The 22663-nt window shown below is 37.7% G+C and overlaps 1 protein-coding gene across 1 annotated transcript in view; it reads right to left on the minus strand.

Annotated features, from left to right (window-relative positions):
* CCDC141 (coiled-coil domain containing 141) overlaps positions 1–22663 on the minus strand; it is a 211299-nt gene that overhangs the window by 125026 nt on the left and 63610 nt on the right. Inside the window, exons 6-7 of the mRNA XM_053598213.1 lie at positions 20343–20596; positions 8071–8187 (exon numbers count right to left, since the gene is read on the minus strand). Of these exons, the coding sequence (XP_053454188.1) occupies positions 8071–8187; positions 20343–20596 (371 nt within the window). The remainder of the gene's footprint in view (positions 1–8070; positions 8188–20342; positions 20597–22663) is intronic.

Here is a 22663-nt window from a genome sequence, read left to right on the forward strand (position 1 = left end):
TTTTCCTTTGAATAAAGTTTCTATGGGATCTAAACATTGGTAATTTTTTAATGATCTCCAAATAATATTATTTGAAGGAACTTAGGGCCAAGATCACAAAACCAATTTATGAAATAACTCAGCCACAAGCAGAAAAATATATATATAAATATATATATATCTAAAATATATATATATATAAATATATATATTTGCAGTTTCTGGCTGGGGCTGGGTTTGAACCCGCCACCTCTGGCCAGCGCCTTACTCCTTTGAGCCACAGGCACCACCCCAAGCAGAAAATATTTTCAGTCACTTGGAAAATCGGACTAGATGATGAATTGTGGAAGATGGTTTTAATCTTGAAGTTGAGGAATGTAAATGCTGTTGTATTAAAACATTGAAGATGATGTTTCTGTACATCATTTTCTACTTGTTTCTTCCCAAGAACTTTACAAATGATTGTTAGTCAAGGACTTTAAAAACAATATACTTTTGTTACCTATGAAAATTAAGAATATGCAAAAATATGAAACACAAGGGAAAAACCTCATTTCGGTGCCTCTTAAATTTTAGTGAGAATACAAATATTGAGGAATTTGTTAAAACGCAGAGTCTAAGTAGGTTTGATAGGTAGAATCTGAGATTCTACATTTCTTTTTTTTATTTCTTTTTATTGTTTTAATTTTCATTTTTAGATATTTCTTTATTTTATTTTATTTTTATTGTTAAATCATAGCTGTGTACATTAGTGCAATCGCCTGTACCCATTCTAAGATGCACCATAGATGTGGCCCCACCCATTACCCTCTCTCCAACAAAACCTCCCCCCTCCCTTCCCCTTCCTTGGCCCTTTCCCCATAGTCTTGTGTTATAGTTGGGTTACAGTCTTCATGTGAAAGCTATAATTTAGCTTCATAGTAGGGCCGAGTACATTGGATACTTTTCTAACAGCTCTCAGATGCTACTGCTGCTGTCTGCGAGTCATACCTTGAATAGTAAGTCTGTAAGTTTCCTTTAAGCCTTGAGGATGGAGATTATTATAATAATAATCTCTATCTCAAAAAAATCATGCTGTACCTAAAGTAATTCTCTTTCAAACTACAATAGTTTCTTGAGTGATTTTTCTATCTTCAATTGCACTCTCTTCCATTGTTAACATTCACATTCTTTCCAAGGTAATTTTCTAATATGCAAATAAGTTTAAGCTACTGCTTTGCTTAGACAGTATCTCACTGCACAACAGGTCTCAAATCCAAATGCTTACAAGGGGCCAGACACAGAGTGTGAATAAATGAAGCAAAAGCGGGAGAGAGCAAAGCAATAAGGCATGGTGGGGACTGTGGCAAACTGGAGTGTACATGCCTTTTCTGAAGGAAACAAGTATTACTGGGCTCCAGCCAAGAGTCATGTTTATGTGGGAAGGTGAGCCTGATAAGCCAGATCTGCCAGTGTTTTAGAAATAACAGGAAATCTGGATTTCATTTTTTGGTAAAACTCCAACATTCTAAGATTGACAATACATTCTTAAATTTTATTTTCTGTTTATATATATATTCGTGGGGTGCAAGTGAAATTTTGCTACATTGATTTAGTGCATTGTGGTGAAGTCAGAGTCTTCAGAGCATCTATCCCATTCTACCCACGAAGCAACCTCCCATCACCTCCCCCAGCCCACCCACTCCTCTGAGTCTCCATTGTCCATCACTGCACACTGTACTTCCATGTGTACATGTTATTAGCTCTCATGTATAAGTGAGAACATGTGGTATTTGTCTTTCTGTGTCTGAGTTGTTTTGCTAAAGATAACTGTGGGTGAAAGTGTAGGCTGGCGTCCCCCAAGGATTTTTGGGCGGGAAAATGGCCCCAGGACTCAGGGAGTGGGGTTGGAATGTCCAGCAGAGAAGATGAGAAAATAGTCCGGGAAGTGTGTAGATAGAGATCGGCGCTTAGAGACGGAGTATAAATAAAGCTAAAAAACAACAAATACCCTGAAGCCATAGCCATCTAACCTGTGGGCTGTAACCTTCCCTCATTAAGTCCCTACAATGGTGGTGTTTAGTTCCTGATTTAGTGCTCCAGTGTCCTTCACCCTGATAGCTTTCTTCTTTGAACAAAACACTGTCTGTTTAATTGAGACATGAAACTGTTACCTTCTAACTTTTTGCCTTGTATTTGCAGGTCCCCAACCCCCTAATAAAAAGCTCTTGACTAATCAGGTCAGGGAGGTGCCTGTTAGCCTCAGAGGGGCTGATATGGTGTCTTCTCTCCTGGGTCAAAACACTGTATATATGTGTGTATATAAATTTTGCCTTCTCTCCTTTTGTCTGCCAGATCTGGGCAGTCGGGCAAAGTCCCTGCTTAGAGGGACTCCCAGTCTGCCATGCTGCGAGTGGATTTTCAGATCACAACAATGGTCTCCAGTTTCATCCATGTTGCTGCAAAAGACATGATTCTGTCCATCTTTATGGCTGAATAGTATTCCATTGTGTATATATACCAATTTTTCTTTATCCAATCCTCTATCAATGGGCACTTAGGTTGATTTAGTATCTTTACTATTGTGACTAGTGCTGTGATAAGCATAGAGGTGCAGGTGCCTTCTTTATAGTATATTGATTTCTTTTGCTTTGGGTGGTTACCCAATGATGGGATTGCTGGATTGTTTTATTTTTAGTTCTTCAAGAAGTCTGCATACTATTTTCCATAGAATTTGCCCTAATTTATATTCCTACCAATGGGTATATGAGTTCCCTTTTTTCTGTGTTCTTGCCAATATCTGTTTTTTTTGTTTGTTTGTTTGTTTTGCCTGTTAATCATTTCTATTCTGATTAGTGTAACACTGCATCACATTGTGGTTTTAATTTGCATTTCTCTGATGTTTAGTGATATTGAATGTTTTTTTCATATGCTTACTGGTGATTTGTTTATCTTCTTTTGAAAATGTCTATTCATGTCCTTAGCCCACTTTTTAATGGGGTTATTTGGAGGATTTTTTGTTGTTATTTGAATTCCTTATAAATTCTGAATATTAGCCCCCGTGTGAAACATAGTTTTCAAATATTTTCTCACATTCCACAGGTTGGCTGTTCACTGCATTGATTACTTCTTTTGTTGTGTATAAGAAGCTTTGTAGTTTAATTAAGTCTCACTTGTATATTTTTGTTTTTGTTGCTACTGCTTTTGAGATCTTAGTCATGAATTCTTTGCCTAAGCCAATCTATGGGCAGAAGTTTTTTACTTGGGTTTTCTTATAATATTTTTTACAGTTTCAAATTTTATATTAAAGTCTTTAATCTATCTTATTGATAGATGATTGATTTTTGTATATTGTGAGAAATAAAGGATAGAGAAAAAAGTTTCATTTTTGTGCATGAAACAAATCCAATTTTCCCATCACCATTTGTTGAAAAGAATATCCTTTCCCTAGTGTACAATTTTGTCAACTTTGGCAAAGATCATGTGGCCGTAAGTATGTGGATTTATTTCTAGGTTCTCTATTCTATTCAACTGATCTGTGTCTCTTTTTATACAAGTACCATGCTGTTTTGGTTATTACTGCCTGGTAGTATAATTTGATGTGAGGTAATGTGATAACCCAGCTTTGTTTCTTTTTGCTCAAGATTGTTCTGGCTATTCAGGCTCTTTTCTGGTTCCATATGAACATTAGAATTGTTTCTCTCTAATTCTACAAAACTATCTAAGTCTTTTGATAGGAATTGCATTGAAACTGTAGACTGCTTTGGGCATTATGGTCATTTTAATGGTTTTAGTTCTTCAGATCCATGAATATGGGATATTTTTCCATTTGTGTTATCTCCAATTTTTTTCTCATAGCGATCTTTCATCTCTTTGGATAAATACATTCCTAGGTATTTCTATTTTTTGTAGCTATTGTAAATGGGATTGCCTTAATTTAGTTCTCAGATAGATGTCTTTGGTGTACAGAAATGCTACTGATTTCTGTACACTGATTTTGCATCCTGAAACTTTACTAAATTTATCAAATGTGAGAGGTTTTTGGTGGTATCTCTAGTGTTTTCTAGATATATGACTGTATCATCAGTAAGGATAATTGGCTTCCTCTTTTCAAAGTAAGATGCCTTTTATTTTTTTCTCATGCCTTTTTGCTCTGGCAAGGACTTCTAGTACTATGTTGAATAAGAATGGTGAAAGTGGTTATCTGTTTCTTATTTCAGTTCTTGAGGGGAATGCCTTCAACTTTTCCCTATTCAGTATGATGTTGCCTATGGATTTGTTGTATGTGGACTTTTTCATTTTGAGTTATATTCTTTCTATGCCTAGTTTGTTGAGGATTTTTATCATAAAGCAATGCTGAATTTTACTGAATGCTTTTTCTATGTCCATTGACATGATTACATAGTTTTTGTCCTTAATTCTGTTTTGTGATGTATCACATTTATTGATTTGCCTTTGTTGAACCATCCTGCACCCCTGGCATAAAACCCACTTGATCATGGTGAATTATCCTTTTAAAATGCTATCGAGTATGATTTGCTAACATTTTGTTGAAGGTTTTTACATCTCTGATTATCAGGAATATTGGTCTGGAATTGATCTTTTTTGTTGTGTCTTTGTCTAGTTTGGATATCAGGGTGATACTGGCCTTACAGAATGAATTACGATGAATTTCTTCCTCCTCAATTTTTTGGAACAGTTTTGAAAACATCAGTATTAGTTTTCCTTTGTATGTTTGGTGGAATTCAGTTGTGAATCCATCTGGCCTTTGGCTTTTTTATTTTGTTGGGATACTTTTTTATTACTGATTCAATATCACTATTCACTATTGGTCTGATCAGGAATTCTATTTCTTCCTAGTTCAGGATTGATGATAATTTTTTTAAAAAGCTTGATGCCCACCAAGACCCACACAGAATCTCTGGGAATGAAATCTAGACTGGTATTTTTCAATGCATCCAGGTGACTCTAAGGTGAAGCCAGAGTTGAGAAGCATTGATACACACACTCCCCCATCACACTAACTGCAAAGGGCCTGACCTGAACCAAAGGTTGATGCTACGGAATTGTACAGCATCAATACAATTGTATAGGCTGTTCCTGAGGCAGTTCTTCTATAAACATTATTTCTGATGTTTAAGAAGATGATTATGGGGGCAAGACATGATTGCAAGAGGGACTTTACCTAACAATTGCAATCAGTGTAACCTGGCTTATTGTACCCTCAATGAATCCCCAACAATAAAAAAAAAAAAAGAAGATGAATGATTATGCCTCCTCAGAGGAGTTAATGAGCAAGTATTTGTGTATATACTGTTTTAATATATCCTACGACTAATTCTGGGCTTCAAAGGTTGAATTTAAGGCATGGGGCATCAAGTATATTTCTAATACGATTCAAAAGTTTAAGGTTCTTAACCAAAGGGTGATTTATAATCATCTACATCTGCTATTTCATTATCTGTTACATATGTAAAAGAAAAATAACTTTTCATATTCAATGAAGTGTAATTTTAAATAATTACCCATAGTCAAAGATTGTTTTAAAAATCTGTGAGTACAATTATTTAAACACCTTCTGAAACAAGTGTCACATGTATTAAGAGTTTTGACAGTTGCTGCATTTTTTTGGTTGGCATTTATTCCAGTAAGAAATGGTAGAGACATTTTCAAAGTTTATTTAGAAAGAACTTACTGAATATAGACTAACAAGCCATCCACACCAGCTCCCTGCTGTTCAATTTAACTGTGGGTATCTGAAACACCTGCTTTCTTTGTGCTACCAGATTATTTATAGGGGTTTCACTAATGAGTCCCCAGCTTGATGCCTTGTTTCTATGTTAAATCTTCTTTGAAAGGAACATTTTCCATTTCTCTCCTAATACCCACACCCAAACAAAAATCCAATATGCTGCTTCCTATTTAAGGACAGATTAAATTGGATTCTCCTCCAAGAAGAAATGAGATTGTTGAAAAACACAGATGAAAAGTATTTGAAAGTTTACACTATGGATGAAAAAGAAAACAACATTTTGGGAGCACTACCAAAATGTAGTTCCTCAGAAATATTTCCTAATTGAATTTTTGAACCATTCCTTATAGGTGAGGAATGTGAGACTCAGAAAGTTCAAGTGTACCCAAGTTTACATAGTGAATGTCATAGGGGTCTCATCATATTTTTCTCCATGTAAACGTAATCCATTATAGCATTACAGTTAACTTCCAGGTATTGCATTGCTCCCAGATAATAAAAGCATTGAACATAGACTGTACATAAATTTAACTTATGAGTAAAGTCTACCATAAGACATAAGGAGTAACATTAGCCTTGTCTGGAACATAATAATGTCATCACGAATTAGAACCCTTTTTGTAATACTTGCTTGGATATTCATATAGCTTAAATAATAAAATGTGTAATCCTGTACTTTGATTTTATCCATATAATGGAATATTTTTCTGCTAAAAGATAGTAGGTTACATTGGGAAATCCTCAGGGTAAACTTTTAAATGGGAAAAACAACATGACTCTAATGCTGTGTGCTTTTAGGTTTGTGTGTCAAAAAACTAAAAAGGACTGTGCAAAATATTAATAATGATTATCTTTGGGCTAAAAGACTAACTACTATTTTACTGGCAATAATGTGGAACAACAGGAAAGCTCATTCCTTTCTAGTGGAAATGGAAAATAGTCTAGCCATTGGAAGAGAATTTCTAACAAAACTAAACATATCTTCACCATACAATCCAGCAAGCCTGCTTCCTGGTATTTACCCAAATGAACTGAAAACTTATGTCCACATAAACATTTTCACATGAATATTTATAATAACTTTATTCATAATTGTCAAAATTTGGAAGCAACCAAGGTATTTTTCAGTAGGCAATAGATAAATAAATTGTGGTGCATCCCGACAATGGAACATTATTTAGCTCTAAACAGAAATGGGCTATTAAGTCATGAAAAGACAGAGGAAACATGAATGCATATTATGAAGTGAAAAACTCCAATGTGAAAGTGTTACTGCTGCGCGATTCTAACTGTATGAATTCTGGAAAGGGCAAAACTAAGGAGATGGTGAAAAGCTCAGTGGCTTCCAGGGGATGGGGAAGAAGCAAGGAACAGGCAAGAGCACAGAGGGGTTTTAGAGCTGTGAAAACAGTGTGTATGATCCTCTAATGACGGACGAGAGTCATTTTACATTTATCCAAACCCATAGAATGTACAATACCAAGAGACAGCCCTCATGTAAACTGTGGACTTTGGATGATAATGGTGTATTAGCAACAGATGTACCATGCTTGCAGGACATATTAATAGCTTTTAACTTCCTAAACATACAAACGAAATGCTGGAAAATGTTTCAGAACTCAAGAAATGATTAGTTATTACTGGTCAACAGTCTTCTGTAACTGTACCTTTCATCAAGTGGTCAAATATACAAACATTCAAACCAAACACTTTGAATACCTACAATATTCTGCAGTGTTCAAACAGAAGCAAGAAACTGAAGTAAAACAAAGAAAAGTGTTATGATCCCGCTGAGGAAATTTAAGTCTAAATAAATGCTATCTACTTCCTTCATTATAAAAGTGACAGTGTTAACAAGCCTTCAGTTGTAGAAATAAGATATTTTAGATGGCTAATAAGGTGTACTGTTTAAGAGCTTGGGCTTTGGAATTAAATAAGCCTAGAACTGAATTTCAACTCAGACACAAATAAGATCTATAACGTTGGTCAAGTTGCTTTGCACTTCTAAGTCTCTGTTTTGTTTATTTATTTTGATCCATAAAATGAGGAAAATAATACCTACCTCTTAGGTGTTTATGCTAATTTAGATTATGTATCTCACATGCCTTAGTATAGTGCCCAGCAAATAATAACTACTCAAAAAAATGTAGTTGTAACAGCTATTGTTTTGTTTATTAATATTCTAGAAGTCCAATCAATGCACAGTAGTATTTCCTAATGTGATCAGGATCATTTTTATGTAAATAGTAGATTATTGAAAAGGAATTTTTAAATTTTCCTATAAATTACTCATAGAAGCATATTCAAGAGAAGTTCTTGCATTTTAAAATTATTCTTAATGTGTCTAATAAGTCTCTTACCTTTGTTTTTATTATCAGTTCCTCATGCTTACGAATTAGCTCCTCATTTTCTGAAAGAGAGGAACCTAGACTTTGTTCCTGCAAATCTCTTATGGTTTTCTGAAACCAGCAAGTAACCTAGGTAAGAAGTAATAGAGAAAGATCAAAATGCAAATAATCAGAATTAGTGAGTAAACATTCAGAAATAATTTCTCAACCTTTCAAAACTTAAAGTTAAAGTTAAAATGATCAAGGCTTTAATTTTTCTTCATTTCAACCTTTATATGCTTAGGGAAAAAAACATGAAAGCATGAAAATGACTTTTCAGTTAGTACATTACATGGCATAAAGAATGCACAATCTCCCAGCAAAGAAGAACCAAAATAGATTCCCACACAGTCCAAAAATCATGCATCCTTTTTAAAATATGAGTTCTTTCCTGCCTATGAATATGAATCTGAGTATGGTTACATAAAACCATATAAAGATATTAAACAGCATATGTAGAATTATATTATTTTCTGCTATATATAAAAAGGCAATGCAAAAATTTTTAGTTTTCTGTAATTCCTGGAAATCTGTATCCAGAAAATAAATGGAAAGGTTATTAAAATTCCATGGACATCATAAGTGGCTAAGGGCATAACGGACATTCATGTAGATTTGGTTTACAATACATGCCATATACAGTGATAAAATAACAAACAGCAAGGAACTTAAAAGAAGCTCGCACATTTTTAAGCGATTCTATAACTTGACATGGGACCTGTGGATGAAGATTCCTTAACCCAATTACAGGAGACTTGGATTTTTACTCTCAGGTCCTTGTGATCACATCTTAAGACACTGGTTTTTACGAAACTGGTACGCTAGACAGTTTGCTAGTTGATGTGGCGGCATCATCTCTATTTCTCTCAACAATTTTATAAAAGGTATGATATCATCATTGTAGGGATGAGGTAAGTGAGTTTTTGAACGGTTAAGGAGTGTATCCAGGGCCACGTGGTAAGTAGCAGAGTCAGATGTGGCTGCAAGTCTATAGGATCCCAATAGTGTGGTACTACGCTTGAGTAACCTAAAAGTCTCACAGCCCTGTCATCAGGGGGAATGACTTAACCATGAAAAATGAATACTGGCAGCCTATTCAAAATAGTCAGCCCCATCCCAAGCCTCATACTGTCTTTCTCCAGCCAGGCTGTCTTGCCTACAACAGCCTCAAACTGGTCAAGGAGAAAGCGAGGTTAGGTGTGAAGTTTTGCACAATAAATATGTACACATCACATGCACGTGTCAGAGGTAGAGGCTTACCTAGAATCAGCACCTTCAGACCATTATAGGCTTGCTATCATGTCAACTTTTAGCATTTTGTAGCATGGAATTGGCAGTCAAATATAGGGCAGGAGAATTTTCCCAGCTCTCTGATAATTGGAAATCTTAGTTAACCAATATTTCAGTCCATCATGGATACAAAGAAAAGAACATTGGTGACCTTAGAGCAGTTTTCATGTGAAGTGCGCCTCCTTTTCTTCCAAATATTTGGTAATCTATGCATAATATACCCATCATTTTGCTGGTCTCCATATTTAAAGTATTAATTATGCTTATTTATTTACAATGACTTGAAGACAATCTTTTTTTCTGGTATCCCAATTAGAACTAGATGACGTGTACACTGTCCAAATTAGAACACAGAGAGACTATTTATTTTATCAAGAGCTACCAAATTTATTAATTTATTTTATAAAACAAAATAATTTTTCACAAAATGTGGTGGATCCTCTAAAAACTCAACTAGAGGAATGATGTAAGTGTTTCCTTGAAGTAAAGTGGATCACAAATATAACTAACTTTCAGAGATATTTATTTTATTAAATAGTGGGAGTGAGTTTTATTTATTCTTAGCTTAAGTAGTAGGGACCTAGAAATTTCAAGAACCCTTTAATAGGGACAGTTAATATAGAATCTGAGTGGATGAAAATGGGTACAAACAGGTGTTTACTAATCTCTAAAAACAGGTGAGAAGCCTGAACCCTCAAATAATCCTATTAAACTTGGTGAGTCAAAGACTTGTCATCTAACACATGCCAGCAGTAATGAAGGTTGGGAAAGAGTGAGTTGTTTTGATTTTTAAAGAGCAACTACTGACCTCATCTCCTAGATTTGGCAAGTGCTACTTCAACTCCGAAAGGATACTATTTCTGTAAGGCAGTATTGTTCCCTTTAAGGGAATGTGGTTAGAGAACTGTGGTAATGTTCAATATATCCTGTTCACATACCGCCTGTTGAAGCATGCTGACTGTCTAGAACTACACGCTCTTACTACCAGATGTGCTTTGGAAAGAAACGTAAAAATCACTTGGTACAAAACTCAGAAGTGAGTAGATCATCGTGCTGCTGCTGTTATAGCTCTTTAACAAGGTAGTCACACACATGAGCAACTCTCAGAGATCGCATTTGCCATGAATGCTGGGGGGATGTACACAAAATAAGCTTTGAGTCCTTCCGATGCTAAAATAAGACACCCTATATAATCAAGAGCATGTCAACCATAACGTTCTTCCACCCAGTAAATTAGTCATTGTGTCCTTTGAGTAGCCATTTCAGACAGCTGCACAGATATTCCAAGTGCATTTTGTGTAAGCTTTTAAATTATATCAGCTGCTTTCCAAAAGCCTGAGTGGTAAGTACAATAAATGATCCGTCAAGACATTTCTGTAGAATGTGATCCCTGCAAAAGTATAAAGACATGAACCCTGGGTTGAGGGGATGAAGAAAGGAAGGAAGAACAAAAGGCATTTGAAGTATGCACTGGAACTGGGTTCTGGGCCATGAGATGGATTAGAGAGGACAGGTAGAAGACGTTTGCTCTCTGTTCCCAGATTCTACCTTTCAGCTTGACCAAAACAATGTGTTCCTGGTCATCCCATCAAGTTGGCATGACATTCTAGCTCCTCAGTACCCAGAGGAGGTAGAAAGGAGGCAGAGAAGGAGTGAGGCAGATCTTTTTGGTGGCTGGTGGGTTGCGGGGTGGGGGTAGCACTTTTCATAAATTTTCAAGAGTTAGCAAGAAAGGAAAGTCAGCAAAGAAGGAGCAATCAAGAGCACAAGGAGCTGTGTATACAGTTAAAAAGGAATGGCAGGAAAACAAAAATAGTGGAGCCCTGCACTGTTCACTATTGAAGCCGTGAACCACACGTGGCTCTCGAGTACTTGAAATGTGGCTAGTCCAAACTGAGACAGGCTCCACCACAGATTTTATTGACTTAGTATAAAAATAAGAATGTTAGTTCTGATCACCTATTGAAATAATATTTTATGTATGTTGGGTTAAATAAAAAATGTCATTGTTTTTCACTTTTATGTGGATTTTTACTGTTTAAATACTTCGTTTTTAATGTGGCCACTAGAAAATGCAAAACTCACATATGTGACCTGCATTATATTATTATTATTGGATGGTTCTGTACATTTAGGGACCGAGTTTTAGCTAAATAGAATTTAAAATAGTAGAGTCAAGAGAGTAATGGGATAAGATACCAGTTAGTATTTACGGGCCACTGAGTGGGGGGGCTGAGGAAGTGGAACTATTGACACTTTCAAAGCTTATTGGCTTAATTTATTGGCTAAATAAATGATGGTAGCTTGGGAAAGCAGAAGGTAAAGGAGAGGCTTCTCCTCACTTCCTGGAGCTGCACCTTTGATTAGATAAGACTTAAGCATTCCTCGGCAGATCCATGGTGGAGAGGTAATACAGGAATGTACCAAAAATTGGGAAGATTGGAAGAGAGAAATTGAAGGTCTTTAGTCTCTGACAAGGGAGAGGAGTTTTTGCTTGTTGGATCTCTCACCCCCCCACCTCAAACCCCTGCTGATAGTTAAGCTAGTAAGAAAAATGAACCTGCCTTCACAGAGAGGTGTCAGCTACTACACTAGGGAGGTTACTACGTCACCTCTACCAATCTTTACACCTTCCAAGGACAGATTTACATTTTTTTTTTAACAGATGAGGAAACTGAGATCCAGGCAGGTGAAATAAGTTGGCTGAGTTCACACAATCAATACATGGAAAGTCCCACAGGTGTGGCCCAAAATGCTACCATTAGAATTTATTTTTGCTTTTCTATTCAGCATTCCTATTTCTTATCATATCCAAAGGATTCCAGAGAAAAGAAATGGTTCTTATTAGGCTATGTTTATGAACATTCTTAAAATAAAGACCAAACTGCAGGACTGCCTAATCCTGACATGGAAGTAGGTCCCGTGTACAATCACACAGTGGGGGAGACAATGGCAAAGCTGCATTAGATGGATTGGTGGATGGGTTCTGCAGCAGGAGTGCCTGAGAGGAGGAGGCCAGAGGCAGGCAGAGGTGACAACAGGCGCAGGCTAAGAATCCTCTTCCCAAACAGTACATGCCCAAGCCAGGACTGAAAGATGGGGAACACAAGCAGTAGAAAATGTTCTGTGATGGTCAAGGATAAATAAGGCAAGTGGCAAAAAGGTGAATGGCTGCAGCCCAGAGGCGCGCTTCGGAATGGCACGAACCACTGCCTGCAGAAGCGGTTTCTTTTTCTACAATTTGTTCTACAATCTGAGATCGCGTCTTATTTTTTCATCTTTATTTACAGACAGGCTGGAGAGTCAAGCTAGGAATAAGCAATTCAAACCACCTTAACAGAAATGCTTAAGGGTAGATGAAAATCTCAACAAATTACTTTCATTTTCCTTCTGTGTGCCCAATAGCTCTTGCCAAACAACCAGTTACTATTAGAGACAAAAGACGGATAAAGGTGCAAGAAAAGACATACGTTATTTATCTTCTTTAACCCAAGACTTTTTGACAGACTCTCTTCCAATTACCAAAAACACCCACATATACAGAAATGTTTTCCATTATCTTTGATGGCCACAGGTGACAGTTCTATTGTCTAATTTGATTTTGAATGCAAGCTTCCATAAGGGTTTTATTTTCTTTTATACAGTAGGGAAACCAGTTGTCTTCATTTTGTGTCAGTCAATCCAGTCAAATGTGCTCTGTACTCAACTGGGCAATAACCAGACTTCAAATATCCGTTTTCTTTATTTGGTGATAATGGATATTAGAAAGACGCTACCGCCAAGTTGCTAATGTTTGTACCTCAGGACCTGGGTAGGTGAAGAAAGAAGAATTACTGGTAAATGCATGGAGTGAGTCAATTTTTAGATGTATTCTGGAACTGAGTTAGTTAATAGCCTGTTATTATTTAGATTTAGTCTCACAGATTCTAGGAAGCCAGTGTTCACAGTTTTCCTTTGTATTATTTGGGATCCCTTTGAGAATTACTGGAGTCTAATGAAAGGATTAGTACCCCATGAACAAATTTTCAAATCCCAGGATTCCTGCTGGTGGGCAGCAGGAAAGGTAACATGCATTGTCATGAGGCAAATGCACGGATTGAGTCGCTATTTTTAGATGTATTCTGGAACTGAGTTACTTTAGCATAGCTTCACATATAATATTTCTGTTTGTCTAGAATTATAGTTTTATGTATTTAATTATTTTGATTTATGTTAACATACAATTCCTCCTCTCAAATTTACCTTTCAAGAAAAATGACATAAAGATTTCCAACACTGCTGTCAACTCTGTGTATCTAGCTAGGCACTTTACTTCTAACTACTTAATGGTAGAAAGTTGTATAGTTCAAGGTAAAAAATCAGTAGCATGAAAGCCACTGGGACCTAAATTTAATTTCCATCATTACTTCCAACTCACTGTGGAGAATGCCCCCAGCAGAGGAAGGAGGTCTTTTTTTGGGGGGGGGGGAAGGAAAGAGAGCTCTGCTCAGTGTCTTGGCAATGCACAGCCCTGTCAAAGATACCTAAGGCATGGTGTTCCCAGTAAAACTTAGAGATCCACTGTAAGTGAGCTGAAACCAATTAAATTCACTGCATTCTACCCTGAGTGATCTAAGACAAATTAAACTCACTGTGTGTTTAAGAGGAGAGAGAGAGAGAGGAAGAGAGAGAGAGAAAGGAAGAGGAGAGAGAGAGAGAGAGACCAAAGGTACTTAAAGGTAGGACCAAAGTTTGACACTTTCACATTACCATTCCAGGTTGTAGGTCATGTACCTTAGTGGATTTCATACTGAAGTTCTGGCCTAAACCCCTGATTTTTGGTCAAAATGAGTCTAAATCTATCATACTGAGAGGAGAAATGATTGTTCAATTTTAAAGAATGTTTAAACACCTTTAAAGTATGCTATTTATTTTGCTTCCTTATGAGTCTCCCTGTAAAATGCATTAACAAAATCATTGGACCTTTTGGCTAGTCTTTGGGGACCATGAGGATGAGGGAAGAGTAGGGAGTGAGTCCCACTCCTGGCCAGTGTGGTATAAGCAGTGCTGAGGAGAAAAGGAAAGCCGATAATCTCCAACACCTGGGCAAGGAAGAAGAAAAGGAGCTCAGAGGTGGAAGGAGAGACACAGGCAGCCAGGGGTTAGCAGATACTGCGTGCAGAGCACATAGTTTGTCAAATAATGGGTTCGAGGGCTGGGAACAACCCAGAGTCTTCCCCAGGGAGTACACACGTGCACGTGCACGCACACACACATCGCTTCTGGGATTGAATTTGATCACAGAACGTGTCCCACATCCTCTTATCAATTTATTTGGAGGCTTAATCAAATGATGTTAAACCATCAGTTCAATTTAACAGTATACAGAGTGACAAACCAAATAAAATAAAAATGTGACAAACTACCCTGTTCCCCCAGGGTAAACAGTGTCTTATTTTAAGGTGTGCTCCCAAAGATGCGCTAGGTCTTATTTTCAGAGGACGTCTTATCTTTCCTGTAAGTAGGTCTTATTTTCGGAGGATGTCTTATTTTCGGGGAAACTGGGTATAATAAGTGTAAATGAGCTAAAGAAATTGCTAAAGGGTACAGAAGTTATGGAGGGAAAAACTGATTTTTAACTTTACCTGGTAGATAAACTCATGTTTTGAATAAACTAGGCTAGATACCAAGCCATAAAATGTTACTTATTCCCCCCTCAGAACATTTTAGAAAGCTAAGATCACTTACTGGTTTAGCAAATTGGTGTGAGATCTGGCCAATAGGTAAGATTTTATAAGCCAGTGATTATCTGGTAAAGCTCAGAAAGTGGCCACCAAAACAGGTAGTGAAATAGCATTAGAGCAAAGCTGTGCTCTAAACATTTTCAAATCCATAATCTTCTTTATTTTGGTAACACACATGTTACTATTATCCTCATTTTACAAAAAAGAAAACTGAAGCACCAAGGCCCAATAACTGGCTCAATGTTGCATAGCTAACAAGTTGATATCTGTGCATCTGCCCCAGAGTCCCTCCGTCACTATGCCTTTGATACCTTTGACCGACAGTGCCATTGAAAGCAATAACGATCAGCATGCATTCCAGTTAGAAGAAGTTTCTATCGCTTTTCCCCACAAACACTTCAAGACACTTTGCAATCACTGCTGGAATGTCCTCAGGAGAATTCTAGAGCACTTAGAGCCCATGTGCTAAAATGAAATTCTGAGACAAATTTTAATCTACAAGTCGGTAGACAGTCATTTATGTTACTGGACAGAACTATTGGATACTAGTATTACTAAGCGAATTCAACCCTTATTTAGGTCTTATGCCAGCCAATGTTTGAAAGCTATTTTCAAAGAAATATTTTTTTTAAACCTTTACCACACTCTATGCTATCTCACACTAATTTAAGCTTGTTAATCATCCAAACTCTAAATCCTAGTTAGAAAGAGGCATTACATACAAACAAAATACACATAAATGTGTCTGTTTACACATACCCAGTCTTACAGATGACTACCAAGTACAAGAAAGATGCCCAGAGGCTGTGCTTATATCTGTCAGCTCTGATATTATTTTAACTGCCTGTTAACCAGGAATATATTGCACAATCATGATATGCTTTGTACTCAAATTATAAAACCACGAGACCTTCCATATGTCAATTCTATTATCCTTGTACCCTACCCCCTAGCTCCCAGGACATGTATCTTATAAGTAGATGTGATCTGGGTAGTAAAAAGAGATTGTCTGCCCTCATGTCTTCATTCTCCTAGACATCCTTGACACTGTCTTGGATAAAGAAACCAGGAATAACTTAGTTTAATGTATTTGTTTGTCTCACTTATGCCTGATTGGAGCAATTGAGAAAAATTACATTCATAAATCTTCTTGCCAGGATAATTAATTATGCACAAAATACTCCAAGCTGCTTCTTATTTTCATTAATGAAGCAGATTATCTGTAAAATAAGATGCTGAAGATGCTGCTAGAGCTGAAAAGAAAGGTCAGCTGCTCATCTTTAAATGTGAAACAAGGGCACGTTTTGCGTCTGAAACAAGATGATACCGAAAGAACTCGCTATGATTATGTTTACAAGACCATCACATCCCGATTAAGATAGAAATGTATGTGGTTTTTATTTATTCTTTTTCCTCATTTGATGGAAATCTTAAGTTGCCACCATGCTGGTCACTTCATATCCTTTCCAAAGGAGAATTAGGTGAACTACTATAGTTCAAAAGCACTAGACCGTATACACTTAGAGAAGTGTTAAATGTACCTTTTAGTAAGTAGCCCTTGTGAGAAAAGACACATCAGATATTCAGACACCCACATTATTATTCATCAGTAACTTTTGTTCTAATTCTCCTCTTAATTTCCCTTTTCTTGTAAGTGGTTAACATGATTGACAAAGTTGATATTTTATTAAGAAAGTTTGGCAGTTTCTATGTTCCCTTAAAGTAAGTACAGAACTGACAAAAAATCTTTGCCCTCTAATAAAACGTGGCTCCACAGTGTTCAGGAATTGTCAGGTGGATCATCCACTTACATTACCACCATAAAACCCAAACTAACCGCGACACAAGTGTGGTCTTTTTTTACCATTGTAGGATGAACAAAACTTTAGAATAAAACATTTAGAAAAACTCAGGAACTCAGGTAAGATCATTTATATTTATACCTATCTGGACTTTAAAATGTTTCCTGGTTCACATCATTATCAACATAGCAAGCATTGATTATTGTTTATAATACGAAGAAACTGAAGAGATTCTACTTCTTCATAAAGATATTGTTTAAATGATTGTTAAAGATATTGTTACATTCAAATAGCAGAATATAACGTGTATTACTATATACTCATTAAAATTACTTATTGTACTTTTCACATAAGAATATGTCTATGATTTGTTCAGTTTAATAAAAATTAGGTTATCATACAGGAGTTATAGGTTAATCCCATTAGTTTTTGTGTGTTTAGTTGTTTCTTCAGTAAATGTGGGTGTGCCTGTGACAACGCTCGTGCTTGTCTAAGTCTAGAAGGAGGCAGTGTGGCAAAATGCTAGCGGAAATCATTTGCAAGGAGAGTGATCACTACATTCTTAACCAATGAGCATTAAGTCACAAGCAGGAAGAAATACGAGTATCTTTTTGTTTTAAACTGTTATTCCAGTGCCCATTGAACAAAGATGACTGTTAAGATTATAAAAGTGACATTTATTTGATCATATCCTGTGAACTGAAAATAAATAGTGACACTGGCCTTTAATCCAAGACCAGTCTTCACTTGAGCCTGATGGTAGAGGGGCTCAGCATTGGACAGTATGTAATATGCAACAGTTGCTAATACGAAGACAGCAGTTACTCGGTGCCAGGGACTGTTCCAATCACTTGACATATACTGACTCATAGGATCGTCTTAATAACACTTTGAGGTAGTGCCATGATTATCCACATTTTTACAGAAAACTGAATTTCATGGAGATAAAATGATTTCTTGTTTGCTCAGGTAGTAGGTGGTAGAGAAAGGATTTGAGCCCAGACAATAGTCCGGCCCCCAAATCTGTGCTCTTACAAGAATGAAGAGACAACAGATACCCATATTAATTATTCCAGCCAACGTGAGTGTGAAAAAACGTAACATGGGATTTTTAACATTAAGAGTCTAAATGTTATTTTAAGGAAACAACTACCTTACTTATTGACTGATTATATTTAAAATTTTATTCTTCTAATTATAACTAAATTAAGTTTGGTTCAAGGACTGGTAGGAATGGCATCTGAGTGGAAGCCTTATTCTCCTAGCTACGAATGTGTGTCTTAAAGCCTGGCCATGGCTATCACAGCCTCTGACAACTAAACAGAATTAGGAGACTCCAACACATATAACAATAGTAATGCTAAACCCAGGGGAAAGAACCTGGGTTGGATGAGAAAGAATCCATAAATTGTAAGGCTTAATCAATGGAGGGAGGGTAAGGAAACTAACATTTATTAAGTACCTTTTAAAATGCTAGGCATTATGCCTACATATTTTACACATATTTCCTTTAATCCATAGAACCACTCTGTGAGTTAAGTGTTGTTCCCAATTTAAAGATGAGGTGCATAAATACAGCAATAAGATAACACCATATGCCTATTAATGTGGCCAAAATACAGAACACTGACAACACCAAATGCTGGTAAAGACACAGAGCAATGGGAAATCTCACCATTGCTGATGAGAATACAAAATACAGTCACTTCTGATGACAGCAGTTTCTTTAAAAAAACTAAACATATATTAGATTTCTACTGGCTTCATATTAGAATTGAGTTCTAACATAAGATCTAATATCCTCATAAAAGAAAAACTCAAATCAATTCAAGGTGGGGGGTAGGGGAACCAGGGAGTGGGGAGAGGGAGGGGGTCACACACTGTGGGGATCACAGTGTGTGACATACCTCTTGGGGGTGGGACACAAGTATAAGAGGGACTTTACCTAACAAATGCAATAAGTGCAACCTAATTCTTTGTACCTTCAATGAACTCCAAACAATAAAAAAACAACTAAACATATTCTTACCATGTGATCCAGTAATCACGCTCCTTAGTTATTTGCCCAAATGAACTGAAAACTTACATCGATACAAAAAGCTTCACATGGTGGTTTCTAACCACTTTATTCATAAGCAATCAAGATGTCTTTCATTAGGTGAGGGGGTGGACAAACTGTGGTACATCCAGATGATGGAATATTATTCAGCACTAAAGAGAAATGAACTACCAAGTCATGAAACAGCACGGAGGAAATTTAAATGCATGTTCCTAAGTGAGAAATGCCAATCTGGAAAGGCTACTGCTGCATGATTCTAACTGTGACATTCTGGAAAGGGCATCACTATGGAGACAGTGAAAAACTCAGTGGGGGAAGGAGCAATGAACAGGCAGAGCACAGAGGGGTTGTAATGCAGTAGAAACATTCTTTATGATACTGTAATGATGGATATCATTATACATTGAACCAAACCCACAGAGGCACAACACCAGCAGACCACTCTCTGCATCATATCTCCTTAAAAATTTCTTCCACTTAAGCAGAAAGAGGGACGGAGGGAGGGGGGTGGAGCCTTGTTGTGTGTCACACTTTACGGGGGCAAGACATGATTGCAAGAGGGACTTTATCTAACAATTGCAATCAGTGTAACCTGGCTTATTGTACCGTCAATGAATCCCCAACAATAAAAAAAAAAAAAATTCTTCCACTTAATCTGTATAGATTTGAGTCTGGGATTGTGGCAATCAGAAATGTTGCAATAAATATCCCATTTATTTGAGTTGGGGGGTTTGTAAAGAGAGTTCTGTCGGCTCTTACCTTGAAATGATCAGGGTGGAAGGAATGTATGCAGGCATGCTAACAACCCATCAGCACTGTGCCTGCTGCTTGAGTAATGAGCTCTCAGGAGCCCCGTCAGCCCCTAAAGCCCGCTGTCCACTCAGCATCAGCCATAGGCCAAGCTCATATTTCTTCACTGGCCCCAGATTACTCTTCTAACAACATTATCTCTATTTTGGGCTGACAGACTTTTTTTTTTTTTAAATGATGTTAGCAGTAATCTAGTAAAATTCAGCACCATAATGTCTATCCAACTTCCAAGAAAATTGCAATTAACATTCAGAATTTTAAAGAAATGTGTCTAAAAGTAGTGAGCTGGAAGGAAATGAGAATCCAACAACAGGGCACCGTCCTTTCCAAACTACCCGTGGGTGTTCTTTCAGTTGGAAAATCAATATTACAATGAAAGAAAATAAATTTTTTTTTGAATATTACTTACTTGTGAAAACAACATGGTAGTTTGGATGAAAGGCCTTGGAACAAAGACCAAAGGATTTGGCCATGAAGACTGAACATGTCACATGGCGTGAGTAATCTACATAACGACTCTCGGCCAGGGCCAGGACATCCTCCCATGCCCCTCGGAGTTACCTGCTTTTCTTGCTGGTCCCACTGGCACATCTGCAGAACCTGACCCAGTTCTTGCTGCTGTTGCTTCAGGCACTTGTCTAATCCCCGTCTCCTGTCTTGCAGAAGTTCAAGGAGGCTGTCGATCTTCAGACAGCTGCTATGAGCTTCCTGAATCAACTCGGGATTCACATTCGGTCCATCACATTTGAATTTTTCTATGAACTCAGTGAGTTGTTGACTTTTGTTTAAAAGGGCTAAAGATCGTTCTAAGAGCTCTAGAAGAAAATTACAAAGAAAAACAAAAGGCAAAATGAGCAAGCTTTTATATAGTAACATTTGGACTCTTCATAATAATATGAAATATACATGATTTTTATGTTAGTAAATAATAAGCTGTACCGTAAGGAATTTAAATGTGTACACATAAAATTCCCCCAATATTTAAAGAAACAACTGGTCATACACATTGGCTTAACAGTTGTTATAGCAGGTCAGGCCTGGTGGCTCACGCCTGTAATCCTAGCTCTCTGGGAGGCTGAGGCAGGAGCCTGGATCGCTTGAGCTCAGGAGTTCCAGACCAGCCTGTGCAAAAGCAAGACCCTGTCTCTACTAAAAATAGAAAAACCCGAGGCAAGAGGATCGCTTGAACCCAAGAGTTAGAGGTTGCTGTGAGCTGTGACTCCCCAGTTCTCTACCTAAGGCAACAGCTTGATACTCTGTCTAAAAAACAAAAAAAGCAGTTGCTACAGTACTAACTGCCAAATGATAGGATGGTAAAGTTCAGTGATAGCACAATTCAGTATAAGAGTGAAAAGATGGTGGGATTTTGACACAGCTATAGTCAGCTTTTTTTTTTTTTTTTGAGACAGAGTCTCACTTGGTCACCCATGGTAGAGTGCTGTAGTGTCATAGCTCACAGCAACCTCAAATTTTGAGCTCAAGAGATCTTCTTGCCTCAGTCTCCCAAGTAGCTGGGACTATAGGTGCCCACCACAATGCCAGATGATTTTTCTATTTTTAGTAGATATGGAGGTCTAACTCTTGCTCAGGCTGGCTCAAACTCCTGAGCTTAAGCAATCCACCTGCCTTGGCCTCCCAGAGTACTAGGATTACAGGCATGAGGCACCATGCCTGGTCCAGTTTTTAGCAGTGGATATGTGTTCTACATTCTGAGGTGACTGGACTAAAATTGAAGTTTAAAGGCTAATGCCCAGAGTGGCCAAACAAGACCTCAGTGGATGTGGTGGGCAGGTGCCAAGATGTCAGGGACCACAGCACAGAAGAAAACACTTGCTTAGTTAACAGGCTCAGCTGTCTGACCAGCAGTTGACATGAGGCATGACAGGCCCTGTGTTTATGGAGCTTCCAATTGTTTGAAGAGTTTCAAGTGGAGATTTTTATGTGAAAGCTTCTGATTTTGAAATCTTCTATACATTCCTACTTCTTTAATTCAAACCATAGGGTAAACAAAACATAAATATCTGCCAAGTGGGCCACCAGTCTGTGATCTGGAGTAAACAGCATTGTAGGTTTGGGTGACATCTTGTAGAACAGGGATTGTAAGTGTGAAAATTAAAGAGGCACCAAGGGAGAGAATGTAGATGAGATGGCGTTGACACAATGAGGAGCACCCACACTTGGGGATCAAGTGGAGAAGCAGCTGGGAACTGGCCACTCCCCATCAGCCAGAAACCGAGGGGCTACCAAGAACACACCCCCTTCCTTATCCGGCTACCATCAGGACCTGCCAGGTTCATGCTCTGCCTCCTGCATCTGCCTGCTGCTTTTCTCCATCCCCACCATGCAAACATCATCCGTCGCCTGGATAAGTGCAGCCTTGTCTTAACAGCATCTCTTCTGCAATCCATTTCTCCAGTCTTCACACTTCAGCCACAGAGATCTTCTCAGCCACACCCACACACTCACCACCTGCCCTCCCCCCAAACACTTACAGCAACGTCTCCCCATTGATTTAAAGACAGACCCTCTCATGTGGATTCTCAGGACTGGCATGGTCTCGCCTCTATCTCCTTTTTCTGATTGTATCAATCTCTCCACATTTTATGCCTACCCTCTTTAAAATCTTGACATGTGCTAGACTTCTTCTGCTCCTGAACTTCACTATTTCCTCCAACAGGGACACCATTCTCCCCAACCTCCTCCTTCCCTACCTTCATTCTACTCATACTTCAGGTATTAGTCAACTGTCAAGTCCTCAAAGAACAAACAAGACTGGACCAAATCCTCCTATGAAGTGTTCTCCAGCACAACGTTCCTCTCATTCACAGCTCTTATGATGGCTAGAACGTTGCACTTATGTGTGGGGTTGTTTGAGCAACATC

Source organism: Nycticebus coucang, chromosome 7 (assembly GCF_027406575.1).
Source record: "Nycticebus coucang isolate mNycCou1 chromosome 7, mNycCou1.pri, whole genome shotgun sequence".
Taxonomy (NCBI): domain Eukaryota; kingdom Metazoa; phylum Chordata; class Mammalia; order Primates; family Lorisidae; genus Nycticebus; species Nycticebus coucang.